Raw genomic sequence first — 12,072 nt, 5'->3', positions numbered from 1 at the left:
GGCATATCTTATAGTAGTCTATAATAAATACTAGCTTAAGTAGCCTCTCTTAGGCGCTTATAAAAGCGATAACTCGCGGCAAAATGCATAGTATTATAATACTAGCCTTCCTAGGGAGTTAATAATACCCTCGGCGATAAATTAGAAATAGAGATTATATTATTATCTCTCTTCTTCCCTAACTATCGCAGTCACCGCTTAAAGCTAATATATATTAGCTTACTATTATTATTTATATTATATTTCTACTATAACCTTTACTCCTCTCTATATTACTTAAAGTATTATTTCTATAATTTTTTTATTTCTCTCCTTTGCTAATAAAGCTCCTCTTTTTACTCCTTCTAAGTTAAAGTATCTAGACTCTCCCGTATCTACCTAATAGTCACACTATTAATATATTAACCTAATAGCTTAACTAACTTCTAAGCCTTCCTTTTATTACTCGCGGCAATAATCCGCTACTAATAAGACTTAATATATAATTCTACTAAGTTAGAGAGAGTCATAGCCTCGGCGAGAATGTTATTAATAACTATAATGCGCTAGCGCGTTAGCGAATTAAATTCTAGGCTATATTTATAATAAATATATTATAAGACCTCTTAGGCATCACGAAATTATAACTCCTTAGGGAGGAGGGATTATAGAGCTAGCATTAAAGTACTAAGGAGGTCTTTTTTTTTCTCCTTAAGAGTATTAATTACTTATAACTTATTAATTATAAGGATGCGAAGTGCCTGAGGGCCTCCTTATATACTAATGTGGCAGGCAGTGCCAGCACGTTGTGCTAACACTGGCGGATCTTTTAGTCTATTGGATTAGTTTTATACCTGCCTAATACTCTTATATTAATAAGGAAGATATTACTTTTCTTAAACCTATTAATAATATTATAAATAATAAATACTTAATTAAATATCTCTTAAAGCTAAGTAATAAAATTAAATTACTTAAAGTTAAGGAATTTATCTTTAATATATAAATAAAAGACTTTTTAATATATATTTTTTAATAATAAAAATACCTTAATATTAAGAGGTTATAAAAAGTAAATAAAATAAAAAAAAAAATAAAGATCTTAATATTAAAGTAAATATAATATTTTATAAACTTAATAGAGGTCTTATTTATAAAGCTATTAATAATAAGAAATTACTAAATATAGTTTTTTTTTTTTTAATTAAAATATAACTACTCCTAAAGCTAATTAGGATTATTTATATCTCTTATAAACTTATTATAGCTAAACTAGTTTTTAAAGGTAATACTAAGTAACTATACTTAAGTTAAGTTCTTAAATAAGTATTAATTAAAATAATAAAGCTAGTTAAGAGAGATCTTAGTATTAAAAAAAGCTATATCTAATTAAGCAAAGTAAACCTATTTATTAAGCCCATTAACCTCTTATAACTTTATAGGCTAGGTCTTAAAGATCATAAAGGGCGGAATAATAGCCCTAGCGGCATTAATATAACTAACGAGAGTTAATAACTTATAGTTAGCAAAGGCAATAATATTATGCCTTATATTCTTCTCTTTCCTAATAATTAAGACCTCTAGCCACTCCTAGATAATACTAATATATATACCGCACTCATTAGCATTTAGAATCTAAGAGAAACTAAGATTCCGGCGCTATATAACCTCTAAGAGCTTAGTATAGAAGCTCTCTAAGTCCCAGAGATCGCCGCCCTCAAAGGCGGCATAATCATAGTCAAGAGCTCAAATAAGACTCTTCTTCTATAACTCTAGGTAATCCCTAATGAACCGGGCATACTACCCTTTACCTATAGGGCCAGCTAGAGGCGTTCGGCTTTGCCGTAGCTTATTCGTAGCCTCTTCCACTTATGTATAGGTGGCAGGGAAGCCATATCTCTCGAGCCATATAATATATGCGACTAAGGCACGATCTTCGGCTTCATTAAGGTTCCTTAGCCGGCTGATAGACCTATCGCTAAAAGTAGGTCTTCCTAGCTCCTTTAAAGCCTTGAGATGACGTTAAATATCACTCTTGGAAGCACTATAGGCGGTTGCGGCAGCTCAAAGAGAGAGAGGCTTCTCACGGGCACCTCGCTGGGGTCGGTTGCGAGAGATTAGGATATATCGAGCAGCTTTAATACTGGCTATGACCTTAAAGGGGTAAGGCATATTGACCTATGGCAGTTAGCTAAGAATAATGGACTTACGGCGATAGGGTTATACTTGGTTAGAACTAGAAGTCAGTTAATTTGGCTATGAAATTAGGCTTTTGGTGTTAAAGTGGGGTAATGAGGTGTCCCAGAATTTCGCAACTATCCCAATATTTTGCCGCCCACTCCATGAGTGGGTCCCGTATCACACAGACCCACGGGTAAGGGATGGTTTCCTAAATTTAACTACTATGCGTTATGAGTAAATCAATGTGAGATGATGGGCATGATAGCAGTAACTATTCAAGAGGCTTTAGAAGTAAAGTGTCTAACTCAAAGATTCACTACCTGCAAGAGGTTGACAAAAATATCACCTGATAATTATATGGCTACCGATAACACGTTGAAGCAATCATATAATCATGTCTCAAGCCACCTCGGGGTTAAGATGTGCAAAGTCCGGCCAAGGATCTTCAAGGTACGAGCAGCCCTGGGAGGCATCACTCGATAAAGAACCAGCCCCCCTCCCCCTTCCAACCCTCATCCCTCCAATCTCTCAGCAACATCAGTGTGACCTCTTTCATGCGTGAGTGTACGCAGCGTCTCTCCGAATATGTGCCATTCATCAAAGCTCTTGGCACTCTTGTTCATGTCCATCCACCACACGCAGTCTCAGGCAAGGCACTATTGTGCGTGAGCTCGGCAACGCTCCCAAATGAAGCCATTTGCCACAAAAACAAGAAACATAGCCATTTATAAATGACGGCATCAACATCCAAGCGTAAAACATCTCCATCCAGAAAAGAACCTGTCACTTGCGGTGTCCGCGCTGAAGGCAGCTCAGATTTCCATTATGGAAGTAGGTGCTTGCCATATCTTGCTGCCATCCCGCGGTGTGGATTGTGAACAAAAGTTCCCAAGTAGTGACATCTTTCACTGCGTTGCTCGTGGCATTGCCTCACTGACAGATGGTTTGGTATTGAGGGTTCATACGCCCATACTTTGAGAATGCTCGGGCCAAAGGTATACTACAGTCTACTGACCTGAGCATTTTATGAATGGGCCAGGCATTAAACAATCACGGCCTCTTGCCCTAGGTCTCTAGCGGCTTGAGCCTCATTCCATCAAGTCATCCTCCGTGGCCTTGCCTTGTATGGCCATTTCAATGTCAAGAGGCGCAGAGACGACATGTTTTGAGCCCAGCGGGGGCTGATCCGATACGGAAGTGGAAACACTTAGCTTGTTTGTCATCTTCGTTACACAGAGAAAAGCAGTCAATAAACCAAGTCGAAACTACAGATCCACCTTGTCAAGTTACAAGCCTACCTCTGGTTGTTTATTTCCATTCGTCTTTTCCCTCGCGCATTCTCTAGCCAAAGGACGAGCTGTATTAGCCATGACTTGCCTTGCCGTCACCCCAGTGCATAGTTGGCTCTCTCCAACGTACAAGGCACTCGATCTGACCTCAGTAATTCAAGGAAAACCTCGGGCCACCTACCCTATGACGTTTGCGGTCCTTGTTTCGTGTTTTCTCGGGTTCCATCTCGAAGTTCTCCCGCAGCGTATCGCCCCAGTCCGGGGGAGGAGGGGGTACATTAAAGTCCCGTGGATCGTAGCTATGAGACCAAGATAGTCGCCACTTGTGAATATCCCAGGTACGGCACTCATCGAAAATCTTGTCGACACTCCAGGGCTGGCCGGAGTTAAAATTGCAGCGTAGGACCGAGGTCTGATTGGTGAGGTGGTCCAGAGCCTGCCAGAGATCCTGCGAAACGTCGCAAAAGGTGTATTCTGGATTGTCACGGGATGGAGGTGCCAGGATCCCCTGGCTGTAGCATTTTTCCAGGGCCGTCTGCCAAGCAAGTCTGCGATGAACTGCCCCGTGAAAAATGTCAGAGCACAGGTCGGCGGCGGACCCGCTATCCAATTTAACATCATTGCGTACCCAGAGGGCAGATCAAGGCAACCCAGCAAGAGAAATACAATCATCAACACAATCAAGCCATTATGCTCAATGCCTTTCAACGCCAGATCTGTATCAATTAAGCTCTGCAAGGGCATCGAGGTGACCTCGACACTTCCCCAGAGGTTGAGGTCCCCCACCAGAACGTCATGGCCCGTCGTTGTTGTGTCTCTTATCAGCGCCTCCATGTCTATGGCTTTCTGTCTATTGTAGACGTTGTGGATTGCTAATGTGCTGGCATCGAGAGTCTGCAGGTAGAGACTCGCCACAAGATCTTTGTTGGCATCCTGGTGGTACCTCACCTCCTAGCTTTCCCCGGGTATCAATTTGTACACAAAGAAGTACGCTTGGGAAAGCTGGACTGCCCTCTTCCACCACCCACGGTCCTGTAGTCTGCCTTCTTCGATGAAAGGCCTTTACGGATTGTAAAACGGTGCGTACCATCTGACAGACTTCCATGGCATGTCGGGTGGAGGGTCTTGAACGACAATGACGTCCGGGGGATGATGCAGTGTCCCGACCCCATGGGTAAGGCTGTTCAGCCTTTTCCCACAGTTCTTCAGATTTGCTTGCCAAATAACAAGCTCTGAATCGTCGAACGCGGGGTGGTGTTGCATAATCGGGGCAGCAGCCCTTCGCGAGCCTTGCGATTTGACATGGTAACTCGCCTCGTGTGCTCAGGCTTCGAGGGAGGGGCTACTGTTGGTCCGTTAGCCTTTATGCCGGGATAGCTGGGCTGGTCTAGCAGTCACCTTCTTGTGGTGGCCTAGGGCGTGGAGAAGGAGAAATAGAAGATCACCAAGATGGTCAGGAGAGTGGATATAATAGAGACTAGAGAGGTTATCAAGAGGCCATCAGGTCATGAAAGTGCCCGGCATACAGAGTACTAAGATTCACAGAACATGTAATTTCCCGAATAATATAAAACCTGACATTCACTATCTTTCTGTTAGGAAACTTGATTCTTCCATTCGCTCACTCTAGCACCCTATAGCCCTGCTAGCATAAGCCTAGTAGGGACTATTTTATCCTACATGAAATCCGACTGTTATCAACTCAATCCTTCATCTGACCCTACATGTAGAAAACGGTCCGTTTAGCCGCGCTTAACGAGTTGTGTAGCCGCCATTGGCAAAGATAGTCTGACCCGTGATCCATCCGCCTTCAACGCAAAGGAACTTGACTAGTGGAGCAATGTCCTTGATATCAGTTAGGCGTCCCCCAATTGCCTGGCTCTTATGAAACTCGACTGCATCTTGGGACTCTTGTGGATAAAAGAAGGCTGCAGGAACACAAGTCTTCGTCAGTCACGCCAGCAAATAGGTGAGGGAACATACGTGTATCCATGGGCCCGGGAGCCACAGCGTTGACGCTGATTTTGCGACCTTGGAGTTCTTTGGCAACACCACGCGTGAAATGCTCTACTGGAGCCTTGGAGCCTGCATACGAGGTATAGAAACCAGTGAAGGCTGCCAGGAGCGAGGTCACGATGGTGACGATCTTGCCGCCATCTTCAACATGCTTGGCACCAGCTTTGAGGATCAAGAATGCAGCCTTGGAGTTGACACTGGGCTTTTTGTTACTTTGTCGATCTCGAATTTGCGTCGCGAACCAACAACACTCACGCAAACATTGTGTCATATTCTGACTCTGTAATATCGACAATAGGCTTCTTGAGCACCTTACCAACCGTGTTCACAACGATATCGATCTTTCCAAAGTCTTTGAGGACCGAGGCAAACAATTTGTCGACAGCAGCCTCGGTCGTGAGGTCTCCCTGATAAAAGGAGAATTTCACACTCGGAAACGAGCTCTTCAGCTTGGAAGCCAGTGACTCGGCATCTTGCTTCGAAGCGGGAGAGTTGTAGTGAAGCGCGAGTTGAGAGCCCAGAGGAGCCAAAGCTAGGGCGATCTCGGCACCCAGGTTCTTTGCTCCTCCAGTGATGAGAGCGACCTTTCCGTCGAGGGACATGGTGAAAGCCAAGAGGCAATAGGAATTTAGTATTTTCTCAAGTTTGGAAAATGGGAATCAATGAGGATGGTTGATGAGGACAGAAAGCATGGCAATCATTGCCTAGTTATATATTCGCACGTCCATACTGATATCGCCCTCATTTGGGCACTTCAGCAGTATCTCTACTCTCGAAAGGCGGGCCAAGAAATCATAAGTGAGACTCTCGGCAAATGTTCAGCTGAAAAAAAAGGGCGCTAAAATGCCGCATGCATATTCTCAATCGGGGAAAGCGCCTGGGTCGCGAACGCTCAAGGAATAAGATCGTCATTTTCGAATCATGAGAGGAGGGTGCGATAAGTGACATGTCCCAGCAATGGAGACATGCCCGGACCATCCGGCTCAAGAAGCAGGGTACAATAAAGGCAATATGTGAGCTGTCGGGGCTTGCTTTGGTGACGGGATTTGCTCCAAACAGCGCCTGGCTACAGTATGGACTAAGTCGAAGAAGGAATATGCATGTTGCCCATTAGTGTGCTTATCTACCCACACACGCGAGAAACCTAAACAAGGTGACAGCTGCTCTGCATGCATATACCCAATTTAGCAAGGTGCAATCAACGCCACGTGATATGAGCTCACAGGTTGGGCATGACCAATTACTACCTACGCAGCAGAGCTCCAAGAAGCTTGAATTTGACCACTCCAACCTTTCGACAACCTTGTCTTGGGCATCATTTTGCCCACCCTCCCTATTCCTAACTGCCGAGTCTTTTTCTCCTTGGGTAAATGATGAACTAACATGCCAAAAGAGTGGAGATTTGTCGTCAGTAATCGGCCAAGTGCCCTCAAGGCCAACGCTGCCAGCATTCGGGGCCATGCCGCTTGCCATGGTTGGAAAGCCCACAAGAAGTCTCGAGGCCAGAAACGCCGCAGGGGCTTGTCAGCGCTCAAAAAGACAACTTATGAATACATAGCCGTGGACTGGCCATCTTGTTGGCTTCCTCCCCTCGAGTACCAGCTTGGGGGTGGCCGAGTTGATCCATTCAGGGCTTATCCGGGATCCCAGCATCCCGCAGTTCCCGCCTTACTAGATCACTGTACGTGCCGGGGAACCAAAAGTAGCTTAGTCATATGCTGATCAGATACAGACCTTGTCCACATGGCTGTTGACATCCCCGAGCTAGACCAACCAGGCAATGCCGGCCTTCTCCGCTCAAGCTGGTTCCCCCTCGTCATATCTGACGAGTGCCCATTTAAAGTCATCCTCCTTCTAGCAGCATCCAATGCCGTAGCAATCAACTACAAACCATACGCCTCTTGCGATCTCGTTCAACTCCATACCAATGCAATCAAGGCTATTAACAACGCTTTCGACAGCAGCGAGAAGCGGGTTTGTGACGCTCTAATTGGCGCTGTCGCCAAGATGGCGAGCTTCGAGGCGATGCATGGAGACATCGGGTCGTACCGCATTCACATGGAGGGATTGTGCAAGATGATCGCCCTCAGAGGTGGGCTGAATCAGCTAGGCCTTGATGGCTTGCTGCGACGGATTGTTGTGTGGATTGACATCAACTCTTCGTTTCTGCTGCAAACTCCTAGGTATTTCCCTCAAGACGGCTTCGCAGTTGGAGAAGTCTGGGGGGAGCCGAATCCGGAGCGATTTATTGCGCCGTAGTTGCATGGAAGGCTGGGAGATATGTCTCATCTCAAAATGTCCTTATCTTGTTTTTTGCCTGCACAACTATAGGATTCCCACTAAGAGTAACACTCCTCAACGGGGTCTGTTGGGTAATAACGATGACGAGGCATTTGGTCAGAGACTCTAGGTGAGAATGACGCCATCCTTGAGCAGCAAACCGGCCTTGCCACCCAGACCTCTGTTCGGGCAAAACCTCCTCGAAGCAGCTCCGCTTGGTCAACATCCTTACCACGACGATCCAGCAGCACGTGGATGAGATGGTCCATGTTCGGAAGACTCTACGTCTGTCAGAATCAAGACATGGCTGGATAGATAGCAGAACGATTGCTGACATGGAGGTGTGAAAACAAGAGCGCCTTGATGAGGAGTTACCTTGCAGAGATGGGTAGGCTCTATCGCCGGCCAGACGTAGGTAAAAGCGGACAAGATATGTGAAGGGCCATGCGTGGCCAATACTTTACAAACGTCGATGAGCCTCGAGAGTAATAAAGATATATTCGAGAACTATCAACAGCCCCTGCTATTTACTTTAGCCTGGAGAAGATGCGACCCAGAGACCGTTCCAGCCCACAAAGTCTTAGTCAACCTCGAATGGTTTTGCATGCGGGGAGTTTCGATGTCCCATTGGCCTCGGGGAATCAGAAGCCGAATGAAGGGGGAGGACCTTCTGATCAACGTGCGGCGCGGTGTCTCTTGACGCGAGACTCGGCATAACTTTTAGGCCAAAAGAGCGATGGGCCAGTCTTGTTGTCCATATCCATACTTCTGCGCCTCTTTGCCCGTCCGAACGTCACCCGAGGTTTCCTGGGGCCCCGCAAAGGCGTCGGCATCCAGGCTTGTTCGTGTGGAGAGTCTGCATGGCATGGATCCGGGGCTGACAGGGGCTCTCCCTGTCAGAGCGCTAGAGCCCCAGCTCAGGTGTAACACCACGCCGGGAGGTACTCCGAAATCTGCATGGCTCGTCTTGGCGCCGGGTCGCATGCTTGGAAATATTCGCTACCAAGCCATTCACACGTGCTTAGCGAAATTTTCCCCATCCCTTTCATGAACCTGATGCGGGGAAGCACGGATTTTCGGGACAGAGCTGAGCGAGATAGAGACTGTCTACCTTTCTATTGACCTACGGGCTAGGCAGCGAGCTTCGAAGGGAACAGCAACCTTCAAAGGCGCCGAGACCGATCCTTGGAATGGGCTGTGAACACGAGTGGTCTTATCAACGGTGACCAGAACTGAAGGGCTTTTAGGAAGTTGGAATCGTCTGATCATTTATCCATCACCGTCTCTCACCCATGGATTCCCATAGGCACATGCTTGTTACTTGTGCTGCAGAGGATCAACTGCTTCCCTGAGACGCTGTTAAATAATTAGGCTGCAAGTAAGAACTCCAAATGTCGAGACTTGGGAGCTCCAAAGGGCTCGGGATCCAACGCGGTGGCACATTTGTGGTGCCGAGGAGTGAGGTGGGGTAGGACGGCAACGTCAAATCCGGGGAAGACCAAAGCATGTGGCTGAACAAGGGTTGGCTTTTCAAGTCTTTGCTGGCAGAATGAATACCGTCACTAAGCCAAAAAGACCAATGTCCGTTGTTTGGTGTGGCATTGGCGTAGTCCTTGTCGGCCTCTGTTGTTCCGAATCGCCAAGTCATCGGGATAACCTCCGCCGTCACAGGGTTTGCACTGGATACTGAGCTGTCCAAGATGGGCAATGAATTCGTGAGCTACACGGGTAGAAAATGCTATGTATTGCTTTCTGGAGCTTTGAGTATGTAAAAAATACACTCTGTTAACTATGTCTTCTAAAAACGAACTGAGGTGTTAGCTATGATTGTTACGAACTCTGGGATCAGGTCTCAATAGTTCAAGTCTAAAATTTCGGTGAAAGATGGAAAGTGGAGAAATAACATCTTTTATCCCCGTACGCTTGATCATCCCATATTGCTGTCATTTACGCATTTTCCCACCATGTAATTCTTGGCCTCGTATGTCGTTTAATCTCGTTCCGCCAACGCCTAGCGTATGTTCCATGCTCTCCGTAGATTTAGGTCCTGATGCCAATGAGCAATCAGTCTATCAGGGATTATAGCTTAAGACATTATAACGCATAAAATTAGCATACCCACCGTCTTATACTAAAACCCCGTTAAGCTTAATACTATACCTCCTCTTACCGCCTTCCCCCGCAGCTATTAAAGTCATTATAATATAGATTCTTGAGCTATAATAATATCGCCTTTTAATACTTAAAATAAGGCTCTTAAGATACTAGGATTACTAAGATGCTTTTATATTCCTAGCTCTTATTATGAAATTTAATAGTATATATAAAATCGCTAGCTAAAGTATCTATAGTGCTATCTAGCTAGTTATTAAGGTCTATATTAGCTATAAGCGAGGAATTTAAAAAATAAAAGGATTATTAATATAAAAATAATATTAATAACTTAAAGAATTTAATAAGTTAATATTAATTAGAGGACTAAGAGATATATTTCCTTAAGAGATTATTAAAAGCTTATTATTAAGAAAAGCTAAAAATAAAAAAGGGATTTATTTATAAGTTATTATTTAAGATATTTATCCCTAGCTTTTAAAAAAAATAGCTAAATACTTAGTAAGTATTAAAAATAATAATAATAAAAATTATATAAATTAAGACCTTTTAATATATTTTTAAAGATATAAAATATTACTTTAAATTATATTATAAATATAAGTTTAATTTATTATTAATAAATAAAAATAATAAAAATCTCTACCTTAAGAGATATAATTCTTTAAGGAATAAAATTATTATAAATAGTTTATTTATTTCTAATAATATTAATTTTAAGAAATATAATAAGATCTTCTTAAAAGATAAGCCCGCCGGGAAATAGATTTACTTATCTAGAGATAGCGCTTATTAGCGAGGAAGAGCGCGAGGCAGGGCAACATAGATAGAGATAGTAGAGGAAGTAGTAGCTACTTACGATACGATAGAGAAAAAAGCGGCGGATAAAGCTAAAGCTAAGGAATAAGCGGCGCCGAGAGATAACTATGCCTTTCTTATATTATCATAGGATATATAAGATAGTTAGTAATCTCTCCTTATATCACGGGATTACTCTTATGAGGCGGGAAACTTACCTAGTCGCCGCTTAGTGGTCTTATTACCTCTATAGCCTCGCCAACGCGCTTAAAATTACTCTAGCTCTTATCCTATAAGTAATATACCGCTAAATAACCCTTTTATTAATCATCGCAAGAAGAGGAAATATAATAATTATAAGGATCTTAGCGGTATGCCCTAGGGGGAAATAAAAAAGATTCTAATGCATTAAGAGACCTAGAGGACTTATAATATAGTTTCTTATGCCTGCCTAGTCGGCTTATAGGATATTAAGAAGGCTATCGCTAACTATAAGGAGGTTATAAAGGAGAAAGAGCTCTTACTAATAATCTAAGTAATTTATTAATTCTAGGAAGATCTAGGTAATACTATAATATAAAATATATTAAGTTTAATTATTATAAAAGAGGCTTAGATTACGAGGAAAATTAGGCCTATAGCTAAGCCTTATAAGTAGGCTTATAATAATTAGTAGTATTAATATTAACTTATATAATTAGATTAGCTTAAAAGCTGCTTTTTATATATAAATTATAGTATTTTTTAATGCCTCTATACTAGCCTTAATATCTTTATTATAGCCCTTAACAACAGGCCTTATTTTTTTTCTGCCGCCGCCGCTTTCACCGCCCCCGCATTTATAGTTACAACTCCTTTCTTCTCACTCTCCGGCTTTATTAACTTCATTATTAACATCATCAACGCCCTCACGCTCTCGCCGCCTTCTAATATATTCTTTAAAGCCATATTAAGTCTATATCCACGCCGCAATATACTCTCGCATATGCCTACTAGCTTAGAAAGGCATAATAGAGTCAGCATAAGCTCTAGCCGCCTCTATAATATTACTCTCTTCTTCTATAAGCATTTCTTTAAGTAGCTTCCTCTCCTCAGCAGGTTCTCTCCCTTCATTTAAGATAAAGTTATATATACCCGCCGTGGCATATATAATAAGCTGCTAACTATTAAAATCATACTTAGGAGGGCACCTACGCAGGATTACAAATTTCCTCTTCTATATGCTAAAAGCCCGCTTAACTACCTGCCGCAGCTTAGCGTGGCTATAGTTAAACACCTCCTCTTCGCAGTCCAGCAGCGTTCCTCGGTCTCAGAAGTCTTTGAGGTGGTATATATGCCCTATAAATAGCATCAAAATACTACATCTCGAAGGAAATCCTACATCAGCAAGGTAAAAGCGCCCGCGAGGCAATATGAG

General features: G+C 43.3%; 1 protein-coding gene across 1 annotated transcript; it reads right to left on the bottom strand.

The window, feature by feature from the left end:
• Positions 1 to 5,201: 5,201 nt before the first annotated feature.
• Positions 5,202 to 6,067, bottom strand: LRP88_03466 (uncharacterized protein; the record flags this gene model as incomplete). The annotated part of the gene is made up of 3 exons (XM_083240085.1): positions 5,202 to 5,377; positions 5,433 to 5,662; positions 5,721 to 6,067. The coding sequence occupies 3 exons, from the start codon at positions 6,065 to 6,067 to the stop codon at positions 5,202 to 5,204; spliced, it is 753 nt and encodes a 250-aa protein (XP_083105215.1).
• Between the last annotated feature and the right edge of the window lie 6,005 nt (positions 6,068 to 12,072).

This window comes from Fusarium phalaenopsidis, assembly GCF_050370095.1.
Source record: "Fusarium phalaenopsidis strain FUZ10S chromosome Unknown contig_32286, whole genome shotgun sequence".
In the NCBI taxonomy this organism is placed as follows: domain Eukaryota; kingdom Fungi; phylum Ascomycota; class Sordariomycetes; order Hypocreales; family Nectriaceae; genus Fusarium; species Fusarium phalaenopsidis.
Note: the sequence above shows the minus strand (reverse complement) of the source record. Positions and strands in the feature narration are given on the sequence as shown.